Source organism: Rhinatrema bivittatum, chromosome 10 (genome assembly GCF_901001135.1).
Source record: "Rhinatrema bivittatum chromosome 10, aRhiBiv1.1, whole genome shotgun sequence".
In the NCBI taxonomy this organism is placed as follows: Eukaryota; Metazoa; Chordata; class Amphibia; order Gymnophiona; family Rhinatrematidae; genus Rhinatrema; species Rhinatrema bivittatum.
The window spans coordinates 127575595-127603587 of NC_042624.1; the positions used below are offsets into that span (position 1 = coordinate 127575595).

At 45.6% G+C, this 27993-nt stretch overlaps 1 protein-coding gene across 1 annotated transcript; it reads right to left on the bottom strand.

The window, feature by feature from the left end:
* Nucleotides 1-2102: 2102 nt before the first annotated feature.
* TMEM125 (transmembrane protein 125) lies at nucleotides 2103-27880 on the bottom strand. Its single transcript, XM_029618160.1, has 2 exons — nucleotides 27650-27880; nucleotides 2103-4811 (listed from the first exon to the last, which is right to left on the bottom strand). The coding sequence occupies exon 2, from the start codon at nucleotides 4512-4514 to the stop codon at nucleotides 3855-3857; it is 660 nt and encodes a 219-aa protein (XP_029474020.1). The 5' UTR covers nucleotides 4515-4811; nucleotides 27650-27880; the 3' UTR covers nucleotides 2103-3854.
* Between the last annotated feature and the right edge of the window lie 113 nt (nucleotides 27881-27993).

Here is a 27993-nt window from a genome sequence, read left to right on the forward strand (position 1 = left end):
TGGAGAGGAGAGATGTGAAACAGTGCAGCAGCACCATCAGGAGGGAGGTAGAGTGAACGGAGGAATGCAGGTGGGAGTCATAGCTGAGTGACAGCAGTCGGATGGGCAGGTGAGAGCATCGAGAGGGGAGATGGGGGCTGGTGGCAAGCGAGCAGGCAGGTGAAGATACTATGCAGTGGCCAGAATATGTCAAGCCCTGCATTAAGCCAGACAACCTCTGAAGATGTGATGCTGGGTAATTGCACTACTTGCCGTCCCTAATGCCAGCCCTGGTTCTTCATATTAGCAGCTACTTCACTTAATTAAAAACCAATCTGTAAAATATTCCTCTATATAAAAACTCAATTTAAGAAAAATAAAAGTAAAGTGCAGATCTTACATGTTGTTAGTGAGTCTTTGGAGGTCTGTGAGATGCAGGCTTTGTCAGGGGTGGGAGCGCTTCCTTCCTCTCTGGCCTGGAGCCAGAGCTTGCTCCTGATGCTTCCACAACGATGCATCACCTCACCCCATGGCTGTTCCCCTGCCTCACTACAGGACCTCTCCCATGGCTCTCCTGAACCTTAAGGAAGGAGAAATATTTTCTCCCTGCTCTACCCTAGCCCCGGTTTGCTCTTCATTGGAGGAAGAGGCACATGGAGAAAAGGATTCACAGTCACGGTTAAGCTCCAACACATTCTTCACAGCCATGAAACCTTCTCTCTCCTCACCAACCCCCACCACACACACACACAAATGATTTCTCCTCTGCACATTCCTAAAACTCTCTCTCTCTCTCTCTCTCTGTCACTCACACTCACACTCACACACACACACACACAAATGATTTCTCCTCTGCACATTCCTAAAACTCTCTCTCTCTCTCTGTCACTCACACTCGCACTCACAAACACACACACACACACACACACAAATGATTTCTCCTCTCCACATTCCTAAAACTCTCTCTCTCTCTCTCTCTCTGTCACTCACACTCACACTCACACACACAAATGATTTCTCCTCTCCACATTCCTAAAACTCTCTCTCTCTCTCTCTTTCTCTCACACACACACACATCTAAACCTCCTCACACACATACACACCTAAAGACCTCTCAAACCAACCCCCTCACACACACACATACACACACATATGATTTCTCTTCTCCCATCCTTAAAACACATACAAAGTTCCTCTCTCCCCCAGTTGCACCTCACACCAAAGCCCCCTACACACACACATACACATTCCTCCTCTCCCCACTCCCAAAGCTCTTACACACACACATTTCCTCTCACATACCTAAAGCCCTTTGTCATCTCTCTCTCTCTCACACATACATGATTTCTCCTACCTCCCATGCCTAAAGCTCCTCATACACACACACCCACATATATATACATTAACAATAACATACAATTCCTACTCCAACCCACCCAAAGCCTCTTAATGTTCCCCCTTCCCATCCCCTACACAGAGACAAAAACACACAATTCTGTCTCCCCTGGATACTCAAAGTCCCTTCACTCTCCTCACCAACTCCACACTTGACTCCTTCTCCTTCAACATTTTAAGCTCTCACATACAGATAAACACACACACACAGACACATGCCTTCTGACACACACACACAGACACATGTATTCTTACACACACAGACACATTCCTCCTCTCCCCACTCCCAAAGCTCTTACACACACACATTTCCTCTCACATACCTAAAGCCCTTTGTCATCTCTCTCTCTCTCACACATACATGATTTCTCCTACCTCCCATGCCTAAAGCTCCTCATACACACACACCCACATATATATACATTAACAATAACATACAATTCCTACTCCAACCCACCCAAAGCCTCTTAATGTTCCCCCTTCCCATCCCCTACACAGAGACAAAAACACACAATTCTGTCTCCCCTGGATACTCAAAGTCCCTTCACTCTCCTCACCAACTCCACACTTGACTCCTTCTCCTTCAACATTTTAAGCTCTCACATACAGATAAACACACACACACAGACACATGCCTTCTGACACACACACACACAGACACATGTATTCTTACACACACAGACACATGCCTTCTGACACACACACAGACACATGAATTCTGACACACACACACACAAATACATGTATTCTTACACACACACAGACACATGTATTCTGACACACACACACAGACACATGTATTCTGACACACACACAGACATGTATTCTGACACACACAAAGAGACACATGCCTTCTGACACACAAACGCATTCTGGCATTATCTTAGTGTATTAAGTGTACTCGCACTGATTTCTTCCTGCCACTTAAACACCTCTTGTTAATGAGGCTAAATGTAAACACACGTTGGAACCTGTGCGTACTGTTACCTGCAATTTAGGAGAGCGATTTTCAGTCAGGACAAAATTGCTTTCTTAAAATATTGTGTCCCTTTAAAGGTAGACAAAGGGTATCAGCCTAGGAATTCCCAGAGTGCTTCATCTTTCAAAAATATAAAGTTGCAAAACATCATCAATTTACCTCTGTCTTCTATCCATCACCCTCGCACTCTTGAGCAATGTCAGCAATAGAATCAGTGCACTCACAGGCAGGGTCAACCCCTGATCCAGTACACCCACAGGTGGGGTCCTACACCAGAATCAGTGCACTCACAGGCGGGGTCTACACCAGAATCAGTGCACTCACAGGCGGGGTCAACCCCTGATCCAGTACACCCACAGGTGGGGTCCTACACCAGAATCAGTACACTGACAGGTAGGGGTCTACACCAGAATCAGTACACTCACAGGCGGAGATCTACACCAGAACCAGTACATTCACAGGTGGGGGTCTACACCTGATCCAGTGAACTCACAGGTGGGGTCTACACCAGAATCAGTGCACTCACAGGCAGGGTCTACACCAGAATCAGTACACTCACAGGCGGGGTCAACCCCTGATCCAGTACACCCACAGGTGGGGTCCTATACCAGAATCAGTACACTCACAGGCAGGGTCAACCCCTGATCCAGTACACCCACAGGCGGGGGCCTACACCAGAATCAGTACACTGACAGGTAGGGGTCTACACCAGAATCAGTACACTCACAGGCAGGGTCAACCCCTGATCCAGTACACCCACAGGTGGGGTCCTACACCAGAATCAGTACACTCACAGGCGGGGTCAACCCCTGATCCAGTACACTCACAGGCGGAGATCTACACCAGAACCAGTACATTCACAGGCAGGGGTCTACACCTGATCCAGTGAACTCACAGGCAGGGTAAACCTCTGATCCAGTACTACCTCAGGTGGGGGTCTACATCAGAATCAGTACATTCACAGGTGGGGGTCTACACCCGATCCAGTGCACTCACAGGCGGGGTCTACACTTGATCCAGTGCACTGATAGGCAGGGTCTACACCTGATCCAGTGCACTCACAAGCAAGCAATGCAACTGATTAACTTTCCTCAGAAGTGGGATATTCTGAGTTAGATTGGCATCCTTACAGGATTTTGTTATGTTTGTGGAAGCCATACTTATTCATTCACCACATCCCAGCTTAATGTTACAAATAGAGATTATTTTATGATATTTATTGCTAGATTTTTCTAACAAGCTCCATGTAATAACCTTTTGACATGTTTGCTGTGCTAAAATCAAACCTTCAACAGGAAGAGTTAAATCAGGTTGACTTGGGTACTCAGGACAATCTGGGTTTTCCCCAGGACAAAATGCAGCCAGTGGCAGCTTTTACCTACATCCAGCCCTTTGTAAAGGGGAAATGTTGATGGCCATGGTCATCGACATGACGTCGCCTTGCTAAGCTGACATCACCCTGGCCAATGTGTGTGGCCCAGGGTAAAGGTCTCGCTGAGGATCATATCAGGTTAGCCATGCTGGAGGTGGTCTCCCGTCTTTGGTTTTCAGAAAGCCTTCCTGAGATGGTGAAGACCCCAATGTTACCCCTGCTGAGGATGCTGGGAACTTGAAAGCACAATGAGGTGAGGATATAAAGCAGGACACAGAAGAATATAAAAGCTCCAATCACTGTTAGAGTCACCCCAACACTGAACATTGTGTTCAGCGGCCTCAGGCTGTTGACCTGTGGCATAGAAATGGACATCACTGTCAGAACAACCCCACAAGTCAAGATAATGATGGCACTTATGAAAAACACTACAGCATCTGATAAGCCGCCACTCTTAAGCATGTCAATCTGTTCCTGGTTCCGGATACAGTTCATGTCTTGTATGGCTGAGCTGAGCAGTTGCTTCAGGAGAATAAGGAGAGCCAAGATACATAGTATGGTGCCAACGGCCAAGCGCCACTCCCCAGAGCGACTGCTGGTGCTGTAGAGAAGAAGAATCCCTCCAATTCCACATATGAGGATGAGAACTACAGCCAGACTGTAGCACACCACCGATCTCCTGGCGTCTTGTGTCCATCGCAGCTCAATGTGCTCCTCCAGAATGTTTCTCTGCATGCGCACGGGATCCACAGACGCCTGGGGTGCTGCCAACTCCTCCAGCTCTGGCATTGTGACTTTCAGGTACTGAGAACTGTTTGTAAGATCACATCAAGGACCAGGAAGGGCATGCAGGCTATCACTTGCAGTGTCTTTTGTACAGATCTTCTGTGCCATTTCCAGTGCAAGCTGCGATTGAGTTGTCTTAGATCAGGGAACGCTTGCAACACAAATAGGAAACGACTTAATCCTTCAGTATGACAAAGCTCTCCTTTTACCTTCAGCATCCACAAGTCTCTAGTGTAGCCTCTACAGTGCTTTCGTCACAGCTAGCTCTTCAGGACACTTCCATCTCATGCTCAATATCACCTGTAATTTTGAAAGTAAAACAGACAAATTTAGCATATTCCATGCCCTTCTATGCTGTGCTGGATGGACTTTTCAGAGCATTTGTTGGTATACTGAAGCGACACAAGCATCAAAAGTTACCTGAGAGCAGGCATCAGAGGGTAACTGGCAATGGATGCCAGAGGGTACCTGGGAATTGGTGTCAGGGGGTATCTAGGAACTGACAGTGGAGGGAGCTTGCAAACAGGCATCGGGGATACCTGTGAATGTGTATCAGAAGGTACCTAGGAGTAAGCATCAGCAGGTATCTTGGAATGAGCATCAGAGGGTACCTGGGAACGGATACCAGAGGGTACCTGGGAGCATGCATCAGAGGGGAGCAGGTATCAGAGGGTACCTGGGAATGGATGCCAGAGGGTACCTGGGAACATGCATCAGAGGGGAGCAGGTATCAGAGGATACCTGGGAATGGGCATTAGAGAATGCCTGGGAATAGGTGTCAGGGTTACCTGGAAGGAAGCATCTGAGGATACCCAGGCATAGGAGAGAGTACTTAGGAGCAAGCATTAGAGGGCACTTGGGAACTGGAATCAGAGAGTGTCTGGGAGCAATCATCAGAAGGTATCAGAGAACAGGGTTGAGAAGGGGTATCAATGGGTACCTGGACGTGCTGTCTTCCTTCTGCCTGTGCCTGGGCTGTGAATGCTGCTGTTTGCTGAGACATGAGAAGCTGGTAACAAAGAACAAGCCCCATTCACAGCCAGCTGCACATGCATTCCCGCCTGTCACTAGTGAATCTGCAGCCTGTCTCGCAAGCATTAACCCTTGAAAGGATCCCTGTCTAATAAATAAATACATGTTAAGAAGGTGAAAAGGGGGAGTGGATTACAGTGTATAACCACAGAAATAAACTGTTCTGTAATGTATAATTGAACTTGTTGCTAGGGAAGATTCTGGGAAAGCTATTCAGGCTGAAGGGGTTGCAGATGGTGTATAATATTAAAACCAAATAGATGTATATGGGGCATCGAATTAGACCTGGAATTGTTCTAAGGGGCTACAGGCGGGGTATCCTCCAGGGCTGTTATAGTGGAATGGCGATTTGAAATGTTATTTTGTTTTAATATTTTGTATATTTTAATGTCTGTATAATTTATATTGTTAAATATGTACATCGCTTTGGAAATTTTTTATTATAAAAATTGGAACGCAATTAATAAATGTTATAAATAAATAAATAAAGTAAACTTCTACAGCATGTGTCCAATGCACAATGTCATTCAGATTTAATTTGCCTGCTAATCTTTATTTAAAAACTGTGACTACTTAGAATCTAATTACATCGACTTGTTTGAATGAAATGTCAGTCTGCACTGGTTAACTTTAAATATTACCCAGGGTACTGTGTTCCTGCCCAGTCCTGGTTCAGGACCCACAAGCACAAGCACCTGAGGACTCGGACATCACAGGCAGAAGATGCCTTGTCATTATTCTGGCCACTCTGGCCTCAGGGTCACATCCCCAACAGATTATGCCGTCATAGTCCTCAGTCAAATAAAATTCCTATTTTATATACAGTGGCAGAAAAAAGGCAAAAAAGAATTAGCAAGCAATATGAATTTGAAATGAAAGATGAAATTCTTTCACTCCCATCTGATTTTTTAACATTAATTTGTTTTCCTGTAGCCACTGAACTCATTGATCCGGGCTAACTCACTCATGAACTCTCTGGGCGACTTAGGAAAAGTCAGAGAAAGATAAACAAACTTTGACATTGGTGCTTCAAGGATTGGAAGAGAAGGGAGAGGAAATCCACGATGTACCTAAACCGACTGCTTAACAGGAGCTGGGTTCTTTTTTGGGAATGTTTCCTTCACAAAAGGTAAAACTCGCTAAACACTGCAGTCTTTTCTACCCAGCAAAGTGCAGATCCTTTCCAGAACATCACAAAACCCCTGGCATCGTGGGAGCTGGTGCCAAAACGTTCCAAAATTAAGTGCATGGCGGAGTTCTTCAAATCCATAGGAACTGCAATAGTGGATCAGATCATAGGTCCACCAAGCCCAATATCCTGTTTCCAACAGTGGCCAAGCCAGGTCCAAGGACCTGGCAGGATCCCAAATAGTAGCTCGATCCCATGCTGCTTACACCCAGGGATGTGCATTCAATATGAAATGAGATGGCATTTCCTAGGTGCAAGTACAAATGAGGGGTAGGTTTGGGGGGTTACATAAACAATAGGAGGTAGGAACAGCAGAGCACACATCACTGAAGATTTTCTATCCTTTCAATTGATGAAAGGTACAAGAGGAGTTGATTTGTACAATGAACTCTCTACCTAGCTTGTTGCACTCTCTACCTAGATTGTTTGAAGTTAGGTAGAGAGTTCATTGTACAAATCAACTCCTCTTGTACCTTTCATTTATTGAAAGGATAGAAAATCTTCAGTGATGTGTGCTCTCCTGTTCCTACTTCCTATTGTTTATGTAACCCCCCAAACCTACCCCATCCCACTAAACCCCACTCAGAGTTAAAAGTGCTCCCTCTTACAGCCTCTCTTTCTCTCTCGCTACATTGTGGGCACAGGAAAATGACCATCTATGAAAAATGGCCAGGAATCTTCCCAGCCCCAACTTACCTTATCCATGTGGGGCTCACAACAAGACAACTGTCCAAGGCCTAGGCCTGGACTCACAACGGAGGCCTGGGGCCACCCAGGCCTGATCCCCATTGCAGAGGGCTCAGTCTAGGCCTAGCTCCATGCTCAAGGCAGGGCCTAACCTGGAGGCAGGCTCCTTTTGCTGGGGTAAGTGAGGACCTAGTCCTGGAAATTTTGGGGAGATGGGGCAGCTGAGGTGCAAGGGGGCTAGGGAAGCCCCATTTGATTTTTTTAGTTTTGATTTTGTTTTTTTGTTTTTTATGTTAATTTCATTTCCACAAACAAAATAAACATTAAATGAAACGATACATGGGGAGGACTCCCAAAATGGAAAAAAAAAAAGAAAAAACAAAACAAAATTGTTTTCCCAGCACATCCCTAATAAGCAGTGACTTTCTCCAGGAACTTGTCCAAAGCTGTTTTAAACCCAGTTACACTAACTTCCCTAACCACATCCTCCAGCAATGAATTGCAGAGCTTAATTGTGCTTTTTGGGAAAACATCTCTTTTCCAATTTAAATGTGATTTTTAGTAACTACACGGAGTGTCCCCTATTCTTTTTACTTTTAAAAGAGTAAACAACCAATTTACATTTACCTGTTCCAATCCACTCATAATTGTATGGACCTCTCTCATATCCCCCCTCAACCATCTCTTCTCCAAGCTGAACTGCCTTTCTGTCCCCTGTATCATTTTGGTTGCTCTTCTCTGTATCTTTTCTAGTTCTGCTACATCTTTTTTCCGATGCACACAATACTCCAGATGCAGTCACACCATGGAGCGATGCAGAGGTAGCATTCTCAGTTGTATTCTCCTTTCCATTCCATGAGACCATGAATCTGAAAAGCTGACACCACGGATGCAAATATCATGCTAAGTGTCTCTGGGAGGGGCCACATGAATAGCGCCACCTCTCAGCTGTGTGAATTAGAATAAGCAAGTGTAGCACGTTCACACAATTAAAGGTTCTCCCAAAGCTGGGAAGGAGAACCTGGGGCAGAAAATAAAAGCAACCTAAAATAAAATAAACACGCAATATTACTATTGCAAGTAGTATAGGCAAAACCAGTGCATGCTCATTTACATAACACATTTGGGGGCCGATGCAATAAAGTCGCGTAGAAAGCGGGTGCTGAACAGTCAGTGCCTGCTCTCTTAACATGACCCAGGCACCCTCAAGGGGGTCACCATGCAATATTTAAATTAGGGGGTCCCTTGCTTGCGCGACCCTAGCGTCTTCTTGCTAACACGAACCCAATCGGTTTTCGTGACTGCCGTATGCCGGTCACGAAATCCGACGCCAAGTTTATCTATCACAACGATGTTAAGTAGGAGGCAGTACAGGAAAGCAGTTTTTTCTGCTTTTCTGCACTTTTATTTGATGCGCACAGCTAACACCTGCTCCAGGCAGGCGTTAATAGATGACACTTAAATGTGCATCCGAGACGAACATTTTTTTTTCCATCGGGAGTGAATGCATTTGCATTTGTATGTGATGAGCATTATTAGATTCCCTCTGCGTTGAATGTGCATTGAATATGCACTAATCCCCTTATTGCATCAGGGGATTGATTGCGCCTATTCTACCCGCGTCCGACTGCAGGTTAACAGTGCGCTTGGCTGAGTGCACTGTATTGCATCGGCCCCTTGGATTCTTATACTCTACAGAAAACAGAAGTACATGGCATTATAATGACAGATTTATTAGCATTGGAAAATGATGAAAATTTACATTTTGTAAATTATAACAGCAAACCACTAATCCTGCCCTAAATCTCAGTTCACTTGTAGAAAATAAATTATTGTGGTTTCAAAATTTCCTTTTACATTCTGGCCAGAATATTAGTATAAATTTTCAAGTTAATCTCATGTGATGGTTGAATCTTTTAGATGAACGTCTGTGCAATCCAGGCGGGTGATGAAGCAGCTGCAGATGCTTGGGGTCCAGAGCTGCACTGTAATTACAGGATTTACTTGCTTCCCAGTGATAAATGTCTAAAATCTCCTAATGAAAATAAAATCTGCTCTCTATTCTAAATAAAATTGTGACAAATCTTCCCAAAATTCCCAGAGCTAAATTAGTTTAAACAAAACAATAAAAGCCCAGAATTCAAAGCTACTTAGCCAGATAGGTAGCATAGAAAGAGAGAGCTAAGTAACGGGGACATCAGCAGGTAATACTAAAGGCCTCCTGACATGGATACGTCTTCAATGCTTTTTAAAAAGATGACCAATCTGACATTACATGCAAAGGCTCTGGAAGAGAATTCCAGGCCAAGTTCTGCCACTGAAAATGCATGATCTTGAATTTCCAGTAAATGGACCAATTTTCGGAAAGGAACCGCCAACATTTACCACAAAAATCTAAAAGACCTATAAATCTGGACAACAGAAAATAACCAGACAGGCGCTGTATCATGAACTAATCTATGTACCAAAATCAATATCTTGTATTTTATACAAAACTGAATTGGTAACCAATGTAGCTTAGCAAGAATGGGTGAAAATACACTGCACTATCTGTAAAGACTTCAATGATTTTGTTGGGAGTCCTGAAAATAACGAGTTACAATATTCAAATGATGGAAAAAGCAGTGATTAAAGAGTAGTTTGAAAACCAGAGGGGTCCAATAAAGGCTTCACAATAATTGCAACTTCAGAAAGCCAGACTTTACAACTGAGTTCAGATGTATGTATGTATGTATGTATTTATTTATTTATTTAAGATTTTTATATACCAGCATTAGTGTGCAAACATCATACCGGTTTACATTACAACTGAAAGATTGAAAATACAAAGAACAGGGGAGGGGATGTGAACGTATAGAAATATTACGATCAATAATAATGCCCAACTTAGGAGCCTCGGTCTTGATGGAAAGACGACAGCATTCAAAAGCAAATTCTGTATTTATTTATTTATTTATTTGTTTTTCTGTACCAATGTTCTTCAGACATATCACACCGGTTTACAGCGTAATGGAGGAGCCTATTAATGAAGGCTTTTTGTTTTACATTGAAACATTGTAACATTTTACATTGAACTTTGTAACATTTTGCATCAGACTTTATAAAAACTTGCATTGAATTTCACATAATATTGCATTGAACTTTATAACATTTTGCATTGAAATTTTGTAGCATGCGTATTGATTGATCTGTGAGGAGTCCTTATAAATTATATTAACATCTACTGTAGTAAGAAATCTTGGGTTTTTGGGTTTGATCACATTATGTGGTTATGTGGTTCTGTGGTGGGTGGTGTGGGAGAGGGGGGAGGTGTAGGGGGGGGGCACGTCTTCATGTGTTGGGTGATGGGTGGTGGGTGGTAGTTGGGTATGCTTTTTTGAAGAGCTATGTTTTAAGGTTCTTTTTGAATGATTGGGTTGTGGGGTTGAGCCTTAGTTGAGGTGGTAGACTGTTCCAGAGATTGGACCTGCCACTGTTAGAGATCATTCCCTTGTTGAGGTTAGGTGGGCCATTTTTGGTGATAGTGTAGGAATGAGACCAGTGTTCGTGGATCGGAGTGTTCTCTGAGTGGATTGAACGTTAAGGGAGGGCTCTGCCAGTCGAATTTTTCAGTATATAGTGCTTTGTGTATGAATGTTAAAACTTTGTATTGAATCCTGTGTGTGATGGGCAGCCAGTGTAGGTTTTTGAGGTTTGGTGAGATGTGTTCAGATTTTTTGGTATTAGAGAGTGATCTTGCTGCGGCATTTTGGAGCAATTGGAGTGACCTGAGGGTGTTGGATGAGAGGCCCAGGAGTAGGGCATTACAGTAGTCGAGTTTGGAGAAAAGCAGTGCTTGGAGAACTGTTCTGTAGTCTTGGGCATAGAGAAGTGGTTTGATTTTTTTGCATATTTGCAGTTTGTAGAATCCATCCTTTATTATTGATTTGATATGATTCTTCATATTGAGTTCATTGTCAATGAGTACACCAAGATCTCTGGCTGAGGAGGTTATTCTGTCGTCTTTTGCAGGTGCTGGGTTGTGGTTTTTGAGAGTTGAGATGGTCTTGTTGTTGATGTGAAGTATTTCAGTTTTGTTGTGGTTGAGGTTAGGGACATTTGAGATAGTAGTTGTGTTATCTTTGGGAGGAGGTTGTCCCAGGTTTTTAGTGTGTTTGTGATAGTTTCTTTTATGGGAAGAAGAATCTGAACATCATCTGTGTATAGGAAGTAGGTTAGATTTAGTCCGGTTAGAAGCATACAGAGGGGGAAGATGTAGATGTTGAAGAGGGTGGAGGAGAGAGATGACCCTTGAGGTACACCATGTGTAAGGGGGATTTGTTTGGATTCGGCGGAGTTAAGTCTGACTTTGTATGACCGGTTTGTCAGGTACGATTTGAACCACTTGACTAGTGTGGTGTTGCATAGACCGATGTCACTTAGTCTGTTTAGTAAGGTTTCATGGTTGACAGTGTCAAAGGCAGCAGAGATGTCGAGTAGGATGAGGAAGTATGATTGGCCGCAGTCCAGGTCTCTGAGGATGTGGTCTGTGAGGGAAAGGAGGAGCATTTCGGTGTTGAAGTGTTTTCTGAATCCGTGTTGGGATGGGGATTGGATGTTGTGATTTTCCAGGTGTGCTGAGAGTTGACGGTTGACGATTTTTTCAAGGATCTTGGCGAGGAAGGGAAGGTTGGAGATGGGTCAGTAATTGGATGGATCGGCTTTGTTGAGTTGTGTTTTTTTGAGGATTGGTTTGATGCTGGCACACTTGAGAGACTCAGGGAAAGTGCCTTGTTCAAGTGATATATTAACTATGTCTGCTATGGGTCTGGCTATGGTGTTTGGGATTTGCTTTAGGAGTTTTATAGAAATGGGGTCGAAGGGGTGGGCAGTGGGTTTAGGTTTTGAATTATCGATTCTACTTCAGTTGAGGCAACTGTTTCAAATTGGGTCCAAGATGGTGTGGAGAGATGTGCTAAGTTGAGTGCAGGCTGGTTGGTGTGCGGATTGGTGGCGATTAATTTAGTAATTTTGTCATTGAAGTAGTTGGCGAGTTCTTCACAATTTCTGGTGGAGTATTCTTGATGAGGTGTGTCGGTGATAGGTTTATCAGGTCTGAGATGTATGCAAATAAGGTTTTGGGGTTAGATTGGTGGTCATGGATCTTTTTGGAGTAGTAATCTCTTTTGGCCTTTTCAATATCTGTTCTGTAGATATATAGTATGGTTCTGTAGCTGCCTTTTATTATTTTATTTTTTATTTATTTTTAATTTTTATATACCGACATTCTTACATCCGATGTAAATCATACCGGTTTACATTAAACAGAATAGCAGGAAATAAATTTTCATAGTCTAATACAATGAACATTTCTAATTAAAATTGTTAACAAGCGAAAAGAAAAAGGTAAAGAATTGGAATAAAGGTTAAATTACAGAAAAATATAAAAGATTTTCTTTTTTTTTTTTTTTTAGAAGCACAATGGTTGCACGAAGGGGTGCACAAAGGGGAGAGCCCCTTTGTTGCACCTGGCGACTGATGGTGAGGCGCTCTTCAACCGTCGCCGGGGCTTTTAGTTGAGGAGGATGGATCTTTTCTCCATTTTTTTTCTGATTGTCTTAGAAGGTGCTTGATGTTTTTTAGTTCAGGCGTGTACCAGGGAGTTTTGTGTTTGTTAGCAGTCTTGATTACTTTTTTGATGGTTGAGCATTTGATCTTTGCAACTTCTGTATTGATGGCTGTCCAAGAGTTCGTGGCAGTGTTTGCGTCATTCATGTCGAGTTCTTTTAGTTTAATTGGTAGGATTTCGGTGAGTTCGTTGAGTGGGCATAGTTTGGTGAATTCGATGAGTTTGCTTCTGTGGGTGGGTGATTTAGTTGTAGGCTGGTGTGTATGAGTTTATGGTCTGACCAGGGGATGGTGGTGGCTGATGGGTGGTGAGAGTGGTCTATGAGATTATTGATGAATATTAGGTCAAAGGTGTGTCCGGAGTTATGGGTGGGGGTGTTGATTATTTGTTTGAAACCAATGGCTGTCATGGTTTCTAGGAGGAGTTCGCCGGTTGGTGAGAGTAGAATTTTGTCCATGTGTAGATTGAAGTCCTGTAGAACGATAGCAGATATGGCCATGTTGATGTTGGTGGTGATGGTTTCAATTAGGGCGGATATATTGTGTTGTAGTGTTCCTGGAGGGGCATATAGTGGGATAATTTGTAGGGCTTTAGATTTGAAAAGGCTGATTTCAATGGGAGGGTGGATGGTTGAAGGGGTGGACTATAATGTTGAGTTTCTTTAGGGTCATGAGGTATAAGCCGCCACCTTTCTTTTTATTTATTTAATTTCAACATGGCAGGAGTGGAGACAGACCAAACCTGGCTTAGGAATTCACACACAATCAAAAGGTTGGTCAAAGAATGTCAAGGTCCACAGAAGGATTCAAAGTGAAAAAGGCAAAAGTTTATTGGTTTGACAACTTAAGGAAGGCACTGCAGATTAAATAGTGAGTTTTACAAGCTGCATCGGGAGGGACCTATAAACTACAGAAGAAAAACAAAAGGTTCAAGCTACAAAGTGGATCCAATTAGGCAAACTGACAAAGGATAACAAAGAAGAGATAAATGAATAAAATAACCCGATACAGCATAAGAATAATACATTCTGGTAAAGCTGAGTGAGATGAAAAAAAAAATAGTTTAATACGTCCTAATTCTCTGCTAGTTAAATTTATCATCTCACATTCTTACAGCTTCAGAAACCTCGCTTCTGAATAAAGGGTTATTTTTTGTCCCTTTACCACTTTATGATTCATTTGATTTAAGAATTCACTTTCGACGCTTTTTATGTCTATTACATATTTTAGGATGGGGGGGGGGGTGTGTGTCCTGCTGTCCCTGTCTGTCTGTGTTTAAGATGGGGGGGGGGGGGTGATCTGGGATGTCCTGCTGTCCCTGTCTATATGTGTTTAGGATGGGGGGGGGGGGATCTGGGATGTCCTGCTGTCCCTGTCTGTGTGTGTTTAGGATGGGGAGGGGGGGGGATCTGAGATGTCCTGCTGTCCCTGTCTGTGTGTGTTTAGGATGGGGGGGGGGGATGTCCTGCTGTCCCTGTCTGTCTGTGTTTAGGATGGGGGGGGGGGAATCTGGAATGTCCTGCTGTCCCTGTCTGTCTGTGTTTTAGGATGGGGGGGATCTGGGATGTCCAGCTGTCCCTGTCTGTGTGTCTTTAGGATGGGGAGGGGGGGATGTCCTGCTGTCCCTGTGTGTGTTTTAGGATGGGGGGGGGATCTGGAATGTCCTGCTGTCCCTGTCTGTGTGTGTTTTAGGATGGGGGGGGGGGATCTGGGATGTCCTGCTGTCCCTGTCTGTGTGTGTTTTAGGATGGGGGGGGATCTGGGATGTCCTGCTGTCCCTGTCTGTGTGTGTTTTAGGATGGGGGGGATCTGGGATGTCCTGCTGTCCCTGTCTGTGTGTGTTTTAGGATGGGGGGGGGATCTGGGATGTCCTGCTGTCCCTGTCTGTGTGTGTTTAGGATGGGGGGGGATGTCCTGCTGTCCCTGTCTGTCTGTGTTTAGGATGGGGGGGGAATCTGAAATGTCCTGCTGTCCCTGTCTGTCTGTGTTTTAGGATGGGGGGGATCTGGGATGTCCTGCTGTCCCTGTCTGTGTGTCCTTAGGATGGGGAGGGGGGGATGTCCTGCTGTCCCTGTGTGTGTTTTAGGATGGGGGGGGGGGAATCTGGGATGTCCTGCTGTCCCTGTCTGTGTGTGTTTTAGGATGGGGGGGGGGATCTGGGATGTCCTGCTGTCCCTGTCTGTGTGTGTTTTAGGATGGGGGGGGATCTGGGATGTCCTGCTGTCCCTGTCTGTTTGTGTTTTAGGATGGGGGGGGGATCTGGGATGTCCTGCTATCCCTGTCTGTGTGTGTTTTAGGATGGGGGGGGGATCTGGGATGTCCTGCTGTCCCTGTCTGTGTGTGTTTTAGGATGGGGGGGATCTGGGATGTCCTGCTGTCCCTGTCTATGTGTGTTTAGGATGGGGGGGATCTGGGATGTCCTGCTGTCCCTGTCTGTGTGTGTTTTCGGATGGGGGGATCTGGGATGTCCTGCTGTCCCTGTCTATGTGTGTTTTAGGATGGGGGGGATCTGGGATGTCCTGCTGTCCCTGTCTATGTGTGTTTAGGATGGGGGGGATCTGGGATGTCCTGCTGTCCCTGTCTGTGTGTGTTAGGGATGTGAGGAGCAGGGAGGGGGTATCGGGGGGGGGGGGGGGTTCACTGTCCTATCTGTATTGAGGGGGGCAGGGGAGGTGAGCAGCTCAGTTTAGATTTTGGTGGTTTGGATGTCTTGGGTTTGGTTTGATGTGTGAGACTGGAATTCCATGATGTGAGGTCATTAGAAGCGCAAGAGGCAGCTGCATGTGTGAAAGGCGCCAGTGTGTCAGCAGCTGCATTTCTTACAGAAACAATCAGCCATGGGTAGAGTCAGATACTGCCTCCCCTCCCAGGCTGTGAATAAACTTATTGTGAGGCCTGAAGTCATCACCCTCCGTTCTGGGCAGCACATCATCGGCAGCTCCACCACAAATCCCTAGATTTTCTGAGAAAATTCACGTTAGTGATATAAGAAAGTCCGAGTAGTGAATGTGATTTTGAAAAGGTGCAAAGTTATGCCTCACTGGACAATGGTTTGATGAGACGTCAGGATGATCCTGTCTGACCTTTCCACAGCTTTTCATGCCATTAATCATCATCTACTCCTTGACACGCTGCTCTGCTCCACTGGATTTTGGGGCTCTGCTCTATTCTTACCTCTCCCACCGTACTTCTACTGCTATACAGCTATTCCTCTTCTCCCCTCTGTATTGATTCCCTGGTGCTTGGATATTTTCCCACTGCTTTCTGTGTCGCTTTTATGCTGCTGACTCCTGGATCTACCTCTCTACAGCTAAATTTTCACTGAGAATCCAGTTTCAGATCTCAACTGGCTTTTCTGACATTGCCACCTGGATGCCCCACCTCAACCTTAAATGTAACGAACGTCTTCTCTTTCCCCCAAACCCACTTCTCCTCCTCCCTCTTTTTCTGTCTCTCTGGCTGCCCATAACTTTGGGGTTATCTTTGATGCTTCTCTCTGCTTCTCTTTACACATCCAAAATACTGCTAAAGCATGCTATTTTTCCTCTATAGCATTGCCAAAATCTGTAGTTTCTTTCTGAGCAGGCAATCATGCTAGAGAGGTGAGAATCTGGATGCCATAAATGACTGCTTCATGGAACAGCTGAGGGGCAGCTACTTCAGATCTAGTCCTCAGTTGGTTACTGTGCTGGGGCTAAGCAATAGTGTTCATAATGCAATCAGATTCGACATAATCACTGGAGGGAGGATATTAACTAAAACTACTACTTTAATAAAGGAAGACTGATTATAATCCGCTGATTATAATCCTTGTTTCTGTATTACTAATTTATTGATTTTGTTAATTTATTGTTTTTGTTGATTATATCTATCACTCATTAATGTTATAGTTTAATTCTGCCCTATCTTCCGACATCCATGTTTTACGCTCCCTGTTTTAATGTAACTTGTCATTTCTACTTAGACGTTAATTGGTTTCCCCATGTTCTAATGTAAACCAGTACGATAAGACCTGGTCTTGAGTATCGGTATAGTAAAAGAAGTTAAATAAATAAATAAATAAATAAATAAATAAATAAATGATAGAATAAGGACATGAGTTAGAAAAAAAAAAACAAAGGGAGTGGTTGCAAGGATTAAAGGATTGGATGAGGTGGAGACATTGTTTAAAAATACCATTTTGGAAGCACCTATATTATGTATTCCTTGTATTAAAAAATGTTTGAAGGAAGGCCAAACGATTGCCAACATGGTTTAATGTTGATGTAAAGGAAGCAGGTAAAGCTCTTATGACCATCGGTTGCAGATGGCTGCGACCGATTCAACTCACGTCATGTGTTGCCCTCCTCTCCTCTCCGGGTCTACTCACAGCTGGGGCTAGCCACCCACACCGACTCTGGGCCTTTCTAGTCACGTGCGTGCACATGCCACCAGGTCTCCATTTAAAGGTCCAATGGCGGGAACCTCAGGGGCATCCCCGACTGTTGACATCACAAGGTTGGGATTCATAAGCACCTCCCTCGCCCTTTGCTAGATGACTTGGGAACGAGTTCCTTCGCTATTGATGCTAGACGCCGCACTCCACCATGTTTCCCAGCAGCCTAAGGGCGCGCGCGCAGCCCTGACTCAAGTATCAGCAGTGTCGCGAACCTCAGGGGCGTCCCCCTGAGGTGACGTCATCTCTGCAAAAGAGTGTCTTCAGACATTTGTTCTTATGTCTCTGAAATCGCTAACTAATCGAGTTAGCAAGGAGTTGGAACAGAATGTTTTTCTTATGCTCCTAGCTACTCTGCCTCCTCGGACTTACTAGGGGTACCCGCTCTTCGGGGGACTCATTTCTCTTTGCCTTTCAGGTCGCAGTCTGGAGCCGGTACTCGCTCCTCGAGGGCCCACATTCCCGGACTTGTTATTTATTTATTTATTTATTTAGCATTTTTATATACCGACTTTCCAATAACAGAATTACTGATCAATTCGGTTTACATTTTAACAGAACAATAACATTGACAAGTAAATGTCTTACAAAGAACAGGTCGATATAACTTGGATAAGTAAATATGGGGTTAACCAGTAAAGATACATTGCCTAATATAGGTATAAGTAGAAGATACAGTGCCTAATGTAGGTTAAATAAACAGTTGCTAATTATAAGACTAGGTTATGTCTTCGACTGCCATAGATTAAGTGAGTTCTATAGATGATCTAAATAGCTCTCAGGTGGGTAATCATTGGCCGAGATGTTCCACAGGAAGCTGTTATGGGAAAGCTTGGTTGAACAACCAAGTCTTGAGTCTTTTTTTAAATGTAGATGAGCATTGCACTGCTCTGAGTTCTGGTGGGAGAGAGTTCCAGATTTTGGGGCCCGCTGTAGAGAAGGCTCTTTTGCTTAATGCTGACTTCATCGGTAGTGTATGTAGGTTGTTTTTATAGGCTTGTCTTACTGGTCTGGAGGAGGTGTGGAATCGGAGAGGGATTTTGAGCTCGAGTGGTGCCAAGTTGTGTAGAGCCTTGTGGGTTATTGAGAGCACTTTGAATAGTATTCTGAATTTCACAGGTAGCCAGTGTAGGGTTTTCAAAATAGGTGATATGTGGTCTCTTTTATTGGACTTGGTTAAGATCCTTGCTGCTGCGTTTTGCAGCATCTGTAGGGGTTTTATGGCGTTAGCGGGGAGGCCTAGTAGAAGCGAGTTGCAATAATCTATTTTCGTGAGAATGATAGCTTGTAGTCATCGCTGCCTACAACACCAGTGAATTACCATCTCTCTCTCAGAGCTTTCCCTGGAACCAGGTACTCGCTCCTCGAGGGCCTACTTCATTCCAGCCTCGGAGCTGCTTCAAGAGACTATTGTGTGAGTGATACCATCAAGGCTCTGTTCTGAACTCTGCATACCCTGCCTACTCACTATATTCAGTTTCTCTACAGCTCAGTTATCCAGGATCGCTGTTCCAGTTATCTGAGGGACTACAGCCCTGCCGGGCGTTCCAGCTCACTACTGCCACCTCTGGTGGTTCCATATACTGTCTAATAAAAGAACTAAGTGTGTGTCTGTCTCCATACTCTGAGCCTGACCGGTGGTCCCTCTCGGGATCTTCCCCTGGGGGCGTGGTCATCTGCTACCGGCCCAAGGATCCACCCACAACTACCACAAACACCAGATTGCTAACTCAATGGATCCAGCACAACTTAATGCCTTGCAGGTCATACCGGGCCTGGCCCAGTGCATTGTGGAGCAGCAAGACGCCTTGGAGAAAATTACTTCAGCGTTTCATCAGCTACACACACAGAAGGTTCAAGGCACAGCTTCCAACCAAGAAGGTCAGTTACAGGAGGTAATTTTAAAAACTGCTGTACCACTGGCGGCTCCTATCCACTTTTCCAGTGAAATTCAGAAGGCGCTAGGCTTCTTCTTAAACCAGTGCTGCATGCATTTTGCCTTACAGCCATCTTTATTTCCCACGGCTACCTGAATGGTAGGGCCTTGTCTTGGCATCTATCTTGTGGGAGCACAAGGACCCCATTTTGCAGGATATAGAAGGATTTATGGACTTGTTTAAATCCGTCTTCATTGACCCTGCTCAAACTGCTGTAGCCGGTTCTGCTTTGGTGGAATTGAAGCAAGGCAGCAGATCATTGCCTGAATTTGCCTTCGAGTTCAAAACTCTTGCGGCAGAACTTCGCTGGGACCACAAATGTCTCAAGACACTCTTTTGCAGAGTCCTGGATACCCGTTTAAAGGACGAGCTGGCTGCTCGCGAAACACCTGACTCGCTGGAGGAATTAGTAGCCTTGGCTACTCGGATTGATCACCGGCTCCGGGACAAGATGAAGGAACTCCGGCCTAAGGTGTTACCTGGGTTGAAACAGGCTAGTTCTATATCCGCACCTCGGATGGTTCCAGTAATTCTTGCTACTGATAAGGATGAACCGATGCAACTTGGTCATGGACATTTAACTTCCAAAGAAAGAAGACTTCGGAAAAAGCGTGGCCTTTGCATGTACTGTGGTCAGCCCGGCCAAAATGTCTCTACATGTTCCATTCATCCGGTAAACGGATGGGCCTAAGTCCTGCAGGAGGACTGTTCTTAGGCCACACCGTGCCCACTCCTCCGCTTTCTCTTCCAGTCTCTTTGACTTACGGACCGGTCACAGTTCAGACTCCTGCCCCGGTGGACTCAGGGGCAGAAGGCAACTTAATTCTCAGACGTCTAGTGGAAGACTTAAGGAGCCCCCTCATCAAGCTGAAAGATCCACTACTGTGTCATCATTTGAAGTGGTCTATGGACGTTCCCCAACACCGCCACTTCCACTGAAGCTCAGTGATGTCCCAGCAGCTCAATCCACTGCTGCTGATATTCTTTACACTTTCCACATTTCACTTCTGAAACCACTCATACTCAGCGAATTTTCTTCCAAACCTCAAGTTCCACCTGTCATCAATGCAGAAGACGACTTAGAATACAAAGTCGAAGAGGTCCCGGATGTTTGTAAAAGAGGCAATACTTTTGAATACCTTCTGAAGTGGGAGGGTTTTGGCCCCGAAGAAAACTCTTGGGAGCCTTGGACCATTATTCTGGACAAAGAGATGCTTCGTCAGTTGCATCCTTCAAAACCTAAACCTGGTACTCGAAGAGGAAATCGCCCTTTGAAGGGTCGCTGCCCAACATCTCCACTATGCCCACCTTACCTCTTTGGCGACTCCCTCTTTGCCTGTTGGAAGTTTGGCTGCCGCGGCATCATCGTGCCATTGTCCTCTGGCGTCCCCGGACCGGCTAGATGCCGCACTCCACCATGTTTCCCAGCAGCCTAAGGGCATGCGCACGGCGTGGCCCCGACTCAAGTACCAGCAGTGTCGCGAACCTCAGGGGCGTCCCCCTGAGGTGACGTCATCTCCACCGGATATGTAAGATCTCTGAAATCGCTAACTAATCGAGTTAGCAAGGAGTTGGAACAGAATGTTTTTCTTATGCTCCTAGCTACTCTGCCTCCTCGGACTTACCAGGGGTACCCGCTCCTCGGGGGACTCATTTCTCTTTGCCTTTCAGGTCGCAGTCTGGAACCGGTACTCGCTCTTCGAGGGCCCACGTACCCGGACTTGCTACTGAATACCACTTCTGCCAGGAAGTCACCGCTGCCTACCACACCAGTGAGTTACCATCTCTCTCTCAGAGTGTTCCCTAGAACCAGGTACTCGCTCCTCAAGGGCCTAATCCATTCCAGCTCCTGGGCTGCTTCCAAGAGACTATTGTGTGAGTGTTACCATCTAGGTTCTGTTCCTGAACTCTGCATACTCTGCCTACTCACTATATTCACTTTCTCTACAGCTCAGTTATCCAGGATCACTGTTCCAGTATCTGAGGGACTACAGCCCAGCTGGGCGTTCCAGCTCACTACTGCCTCCTCTGGTGGTTCCATATACTGTTTAATTTATTTATTTGAACTTTTTTATACCGACATTCATGTAAAAATACATATCACGTCGGTTTACAATGAAACAACTTATTGGAGGAAAAAACATTACATTTAGCATTCTATGTTATCAGCGTTCTATCAGCATTTTATGTTCTATGTAATTAGCATGCTCTCATGCTTGTGTTCAGTTTCAATGTAAACCGAGACGATATGCAATATCTTGTATGAATCCCGGTATATAAAAATGTTAAATAAATAAATAAATAAATACATAGAACAGGGGTTACATTGAACTGGGACCCGGGAAGATAAATGCAAATTGATAACATATCATTTAAATAAAACATATTTGATAACAAATAAAACATATTTGATAACAAATAAAACATATTTGATAACATATTTGATAACATTGATAACATATAATTTAATAAAAGAACTAGTGTGTGTCTGTCTCCATTCTCTGAGCCTGACCGGTGGTCCCTCTCGGGATCTTCCCCCGGGGGCGTGGTCATCTGCCACCGGCCCAAGGATCCACCCACAACTACCTCAAACAGCAACAATACCCTGGAGGAGAGGAGGAGCATATAGACCTTCAAATACTTGAAAGATTTTAATGAGCCATGGTCATCAACAAGCCTTTCCATTGGAAACAATTTAGTAGAACTAGGGGTCACGATTTGAAACTGTTGCGCCGGAGGTGAACCCTTGGGCCGAGGTGGGGTTGACGCTACCTGTAGGAGGAATCCTATGGATCCCCACCATCGGCAGGCAGAGAGGGCTGACAGACAGAGGCCGGCTGGTGCTTCACCAATACCAGCCCTCATTCCCCACGGGTTGAGCCTTTGGGTGCCGGGGCCGGCTGGACGTAGGTGGCCTCCGTCAGTGGTCGTCGATGGGTGGATCGAGGTCAGCCCAGAGGCAGCAAATGGTGTAGGTATCAGTCTGTACTGGATGAGGCAGAGTCCCGAAGACCTGGGCGCCAATAGAAACACAGTCTGACAGAGGGCGCCCGAGCAAGAGCAGGCCGAAGCCTGAATAAAACACATCCAAGACAAAGGCTGAAGAGGCGTCTTGAAGCAAGCTGGGTTCTGGGCTGGTGGCAATCTGGAAGCAGTGGCAAGCAAGGCTGAGGTCTAAAGTGGTGGTGGGTTCGAACAATTCCAGAGAGATTCTTTTATTTAGAGGGTGGTAGGAGCTAGTAGGAGAAGAGGGGTTGGGGGGCAAGAGGGTTAAAAGATTGGAGATTTTGCTTTGGAAGAACAGAGCCAGTTCATCGGCTTCGGATTGTGCTTGATCATTAGGGATAGAAGGAGTGTTAGTATGTGTTAGTTCAGATATGTAGGAAAAAAGGGCTTTTGAGTCGTAAACTAGGTTAAAGCAGGTTGGGGAGCGTGTGCGCCTAGGGAACCCCGAGGGTAAGATGGTGGTTGGCAGCGTCCATGCTGCTCAGGTAGACCCAGGAACGGAGGCCGGAAGGCTGGTGGTAGCTGGCAGAGACCACGAGTTTGTCCAACGGAGCCAAAGTAGTAAAAAGAGAGGTGAGCAACAGCGGTCGCAGCCGTCTGTGGCCGCGGAGCATAACAGGTGGTTTACAACAATAAAATACAATACAATAAATATAATAAAAACACAACAATCATATAAAACCTAAAAATAACAATGCCTTAAATTTCCTTCTAAAAGTCAAATAATTTGCCTCCAACCTAATCTCCACCACCACTGGGCCTATGGCAGGAAACCCCCTGTGGCACCCTCTGATGACATCAGGTCTTCCCTGTCTATAAAAGGCTACCTCGGTAGCACTTCCTTGCCTCGGCAATAAGTCAACTACCTTGGTAGTAGTGCTTTGCCTCTGCATTGTTCCTTTGTTCAAGTTCTTTGTTCCTGTGTTTCTGCTCCATGTCTTGATCTTGTTCTTCAGTTCCTTATATTCATCTGTGGTCAGTCTTCAGTCTTTTGTCTTCATCCTCCCTGTGGTCAGTTTTTCAGATCCTTGTCTTCAGTCTCCAGCCTCTTTGTTGCACTCCTGTGTTGCTCCTTGCCTCCTTACCTGCTTCTCTGTCCGTCCTTCCTTCAGACAGATCTCTGGTATGACCTTGGCTTGGAACTTTTGACATTGATTAAACTGCACCTACCACTGACCACTGCTTGAACCTTGACTCTGATTGCCGCCTCCCCTGACCACTGTCTGTGTTCTACCTGCCTGGGACTTTGGCTGCGACTCGACTTCTTCAATGGATCTTCACTCCAACGCAGAAGCACACACCTAAGTCCTGCTGGCCCTGAGGCTCCGGCACCTAAGGCTCAACCTAAGGAGAATGTGGGCTGGTATAGCTGAAGCTTCATTTGGGTCTCTGCCACAGCTAGCTCTGCCAGCTGATGGTGGAGACATGCAGGGCTCCTCCCTGCAGGTTGTGCCAACTCCACCTTGGTCCAAGGGTCCATGCCCATTCCAGATTGCCAAGCCCATGGACCTGGTGGATGCCACAGCCCTGCAGCCCATTATGGACCTAGCATAGAAACTTCAGGAATAGCAATGCTTCCTTGAGTTTTGGAAGCTGCCATGGAGTGACTTAATATTGTAGTTTCAGTCTTGGATGCTCCTGACCTTTTTGGGGTCCATGTGAAAACCTTTCCTGGAAACAATATGCCCCAGGAATGGAAGACTCTCTTTTCAAATAGTCACTTCTCCAGTTTTACATATAAATTGTTCTCCTGCATCTGCTGAAAAAACAGTTACATATATAGAAACATAGAAACATAGAAATGACGGCAGAAGAAGACCAAATGGCCCATCCAGTCTGCCCAGCAAGCTTCCCTCATTTCTTCTCCCATACTTATCTGTTTCTCTTAGCTCTTGGTTCTAATTCCCTTCCACCCCCGCCATTAATGTAGAGAGCGGTGGAGGAGCTGCATCCAAGTGAAATATCTAGCTTGATTAGTTAGAGGTAGTAGGAGTAGTAACCGCCGCAATAAGCAAGCTACACCCATGCTTATTTGTTTTTACCCAGATTATGTTATACAGCCCTTATTGGTTGTTTATCTTCTCCCCTGCTGTTGAAGCAGAGAGCTATGCTGGATATGCATCGAAAGTGAAGTATCAGTTAGTACATCATAGTAATGGGAATTGAGATCTTTGGAGAAAATGAAGATATCATCGAGATATATGACAACGCAGACAGAGGAGATCCCGGAAAATCTCATTCATCATCTTTTGGAAGCCAGCCAGGGCATTGCATAGCCCAAAGAGCATTACCAGGTCCTCGCAATGGCTGTCCCGAGTGTTGAATGCTGTCTTACATTCCTCTCCAGATTTAATTCGGATCAAGTTGTAAGCTCCCCAAAGATCCAGCTTCATAAAGATCCTTGCCCCTTGGAGATGGTAAAAGAATTTAAAAATTAACTGTAAAGGATACTGAACCTTCTTGGTAATGGCATCTAGCCCATGGTAGTGAATACAGGGCCTGAGGGTGCCATGATTTTTGCTGGGGATGTGGACCACTGTATGAAGTCCCAATCGAAATTCTTGCACATAGACTCAGACATAACCTTGGTCTCAGGAAGAGGCAAGAGGTATACCCTACCCTGTGAAGGTGTGGTACCCAGAAGCAACTAGATTCCACAATCAAACTTCCTATGGGGTGGCAGTGCCTCCGCCTTATTTTCTGAAAATACATCTTTGTAATCGCTGTAGGGCACAGGAGAACCCAGAAGGGTAGCGGCTAAGGAAAGACAGAGCCGGGATTCCACCCACTCCAAGCATAAACTGTGACACTGAAGCCCTCAAAGGGCAAGTTGCAACGAGATCCAGTCAAATTGTGGATGGTGTAGCTGGAACCAGGGAAGTCCCAGCCCATTATGATGAATGGCTCTATGACATGGAAGATAATGTTTTCCTTATGGAGAAGGCTGGTACGTATTTTCAGGGGTGAAGTGGCCAGGATGATCCTTCCTGGCAAGGGGTCCCCATAGATGGACGAGATGATTAAGGGGTTCTTCCTGGGAACAGTAGGCAAATGAAGGTGGTCAACCAAGGCTTTTATGAAAAAGTTTCCCCAGCACCAGGGTCTACCAAAGTGAGGGTGGAAACATTTTGGTCGCCAAGGAGATTGCTGCAAGAAAGGTTAATTGGGAAGCAGGTATCATGAAGCCTAGGATCAGCTCCCCTCTGGAACCTAGGCTCTGAGGATTCTCGGTTGGACTGGGCACTGAGCAAGCCGGTGCCCTGATCCAGCACAGTAGAGGCACAAGCCTAAATGGCATTGACGGAGACTCTCCTCAGGGGAAAGGCACCCTTGACCAAGCTGCATGGGCTCATCCAGACATACCAGGGGCAGTGAAGCGGAGACTGGAGGTATGTCTAACCAGGCCCGATGTGATGCTGGAAGAAAGACACCGCTGATTCCAACAGCGGCTGCCCCTATGTGAGCGCACACCTAATCTGCCTTAATTTAAAGGGCTCGCGGTGAGAAATCCACCATGACACCCTCTGATGATGTCAGGACTCCCCCGGCAGCACTTCCTTACCTCAGCAATAGGTCGACTACCTTGGTAGTAGTGCTTTGCCTCTGCATTGTTTCTATGTTTCAGTTCTTCGTTCCTGTGTTCCTGCTCTGTGTCCTGGTGGTCTTCCTCTGGTTTTTTAGTACCTTGTTTTCATTCATGGTCAGTCTTCAGTCTCTTGTCTTTGTTCTCTCTGTGGTCAGTCTTCAGTTCCTTGTTTTCAGTCTCCAGCCTGTTTATTGCCCACTTGTGTTGCTCTTTGCCTCCCTGCCTGCTTCTCCATTCCTCCTTCCCTCAGATGGATCTCTGGTTTGATCTTGGCTTGGAACTTTAACTTTGATTGAACTCCGCTTGCTACTGACCACTGCCTGAACTCCAACTCTGATTGAACCCCACCTGCCACTGACCACTGTTTGAACCTTGATTCTGTTTGATCGCCGACTGCCTGAACTGCTGCCTGTCTCTAACATTGCCTGGTTCAACCTGCCCAGCATCCAGCCTGTGACTCAACTTCTTCCATGGATCTTCACTTCAACAGCAGAGGCCCATGTCTAAGTCCTGCCAGCCCCATCACCAGAGGGCTCAATCTAAGGGAACGTAGGCTGGTATAGGTGAAGCTCCAATTGGGCCTCTGCCACAGCCAGCTCCACCAGCCAACATTGGGAACCTGCAGAGCTCCTCCCTGCAGATTGCACCAACTCCACCTCGGTGCAAGGGTCCACGCCCGCAACTCTTATCTGGCTAACTCTAAGTTATCTGGGTATATTCAGTTGTGTGGCTGCGCCGCTGAATATTCCAGAGAAGTTAACCGGATTACGGCTGACTATAGACCTCATAAATTCCAACTGAATCCAGACTCCACCTCCTGGAATACCTCTTCCCATGCATTTTGCATGTATATAAGTCATACCATTTCTATGGGGTAGATATTCAAACACCACAGGTACCATCTCTCTCATCCCATAGAGCCTCCCCCAGCTCTATTCTATAACATGCACCTTCCACCCCCATCTCCTCTTTTACAAAACTCCACCATCCCTCAGCCTCTCTTTAGCCCATTGATCCCTTTTCCCCTTCTCTCCCTCTCCTGTACGGATTGGGTGACAGTGCTTGGGCCGTGTCCTCTCCATCTGATGCTGCTTTAAACCATACAGGACACTGTATTGCTGCGGGGGGGCAGAGAGGAAGCTTGTGGCCTGAAACACTGCTGCTGTCCTTTTCCTCCTGCCACCCAATCAGTTCAGGAGGGAGGGATTGGCCAGGAAGGTAGTTGTAAATGCATTGTCAGCACTGCCACTTGCCCAGATCAGCTTGGCTCCTGTTTTCATGCGGCATGGGAGAGCAGCGCCCCTGAAGAAAAGACTTCATGGTATAGTATGATTCTAGTCTTTTCCAGGAATAATATAGTTACCAGCACTTCCTATTCAATAAACAGTCTTTGCTCAATGCATGTACAGTGCAATGTTCACTCATGGCACTTTAGAAATAAAAATATTAGGTATATTATTCATTGTGTTATTATAAGTGTTGGTCAGTTTTTATCCTCTGCTGCCTGCTGAGTTCACAAAGCTTCAGGCAATAGAAACTAGATTTTGGAAAGAGCTGATCTAAAAACTTCTTGGGCTTATGTCACAGAGCAGAAGAAGCAAAGTACAGAGGATACAGGAAGCAGGAAGTTGAGCCCTGCCACAGGTAACAACAACTTACTTGTTTCAGCTCTCAGTCAGCGCCTCTGCAGGATTCTCTCTGCCTGGCGATTCCCAGCCTTCTCCCCACCTGCTCAGGTGTCCCAGCCTTCTCCCACCTGCTCAGGTGTCGCTGCCTCTCTGCTCCTAACAGGGAGCTAAGAGTCTCTGACTACAGTCCCAGGTCTTCCTGCTGCCTCACTGCTTATGATTAAACAGCAGCAGGTGTAAACTACTTCTCTTCCTGCTTCCCCCTCACCATTCCCTGCTCCTGATTGGCTGCTGTAACCAATAACCTTTTACCTAGGGCAGGTACATTCTCCTGTAAGGTAATGCCATGGTAATGAAATCCTGTGTCGCAGACTC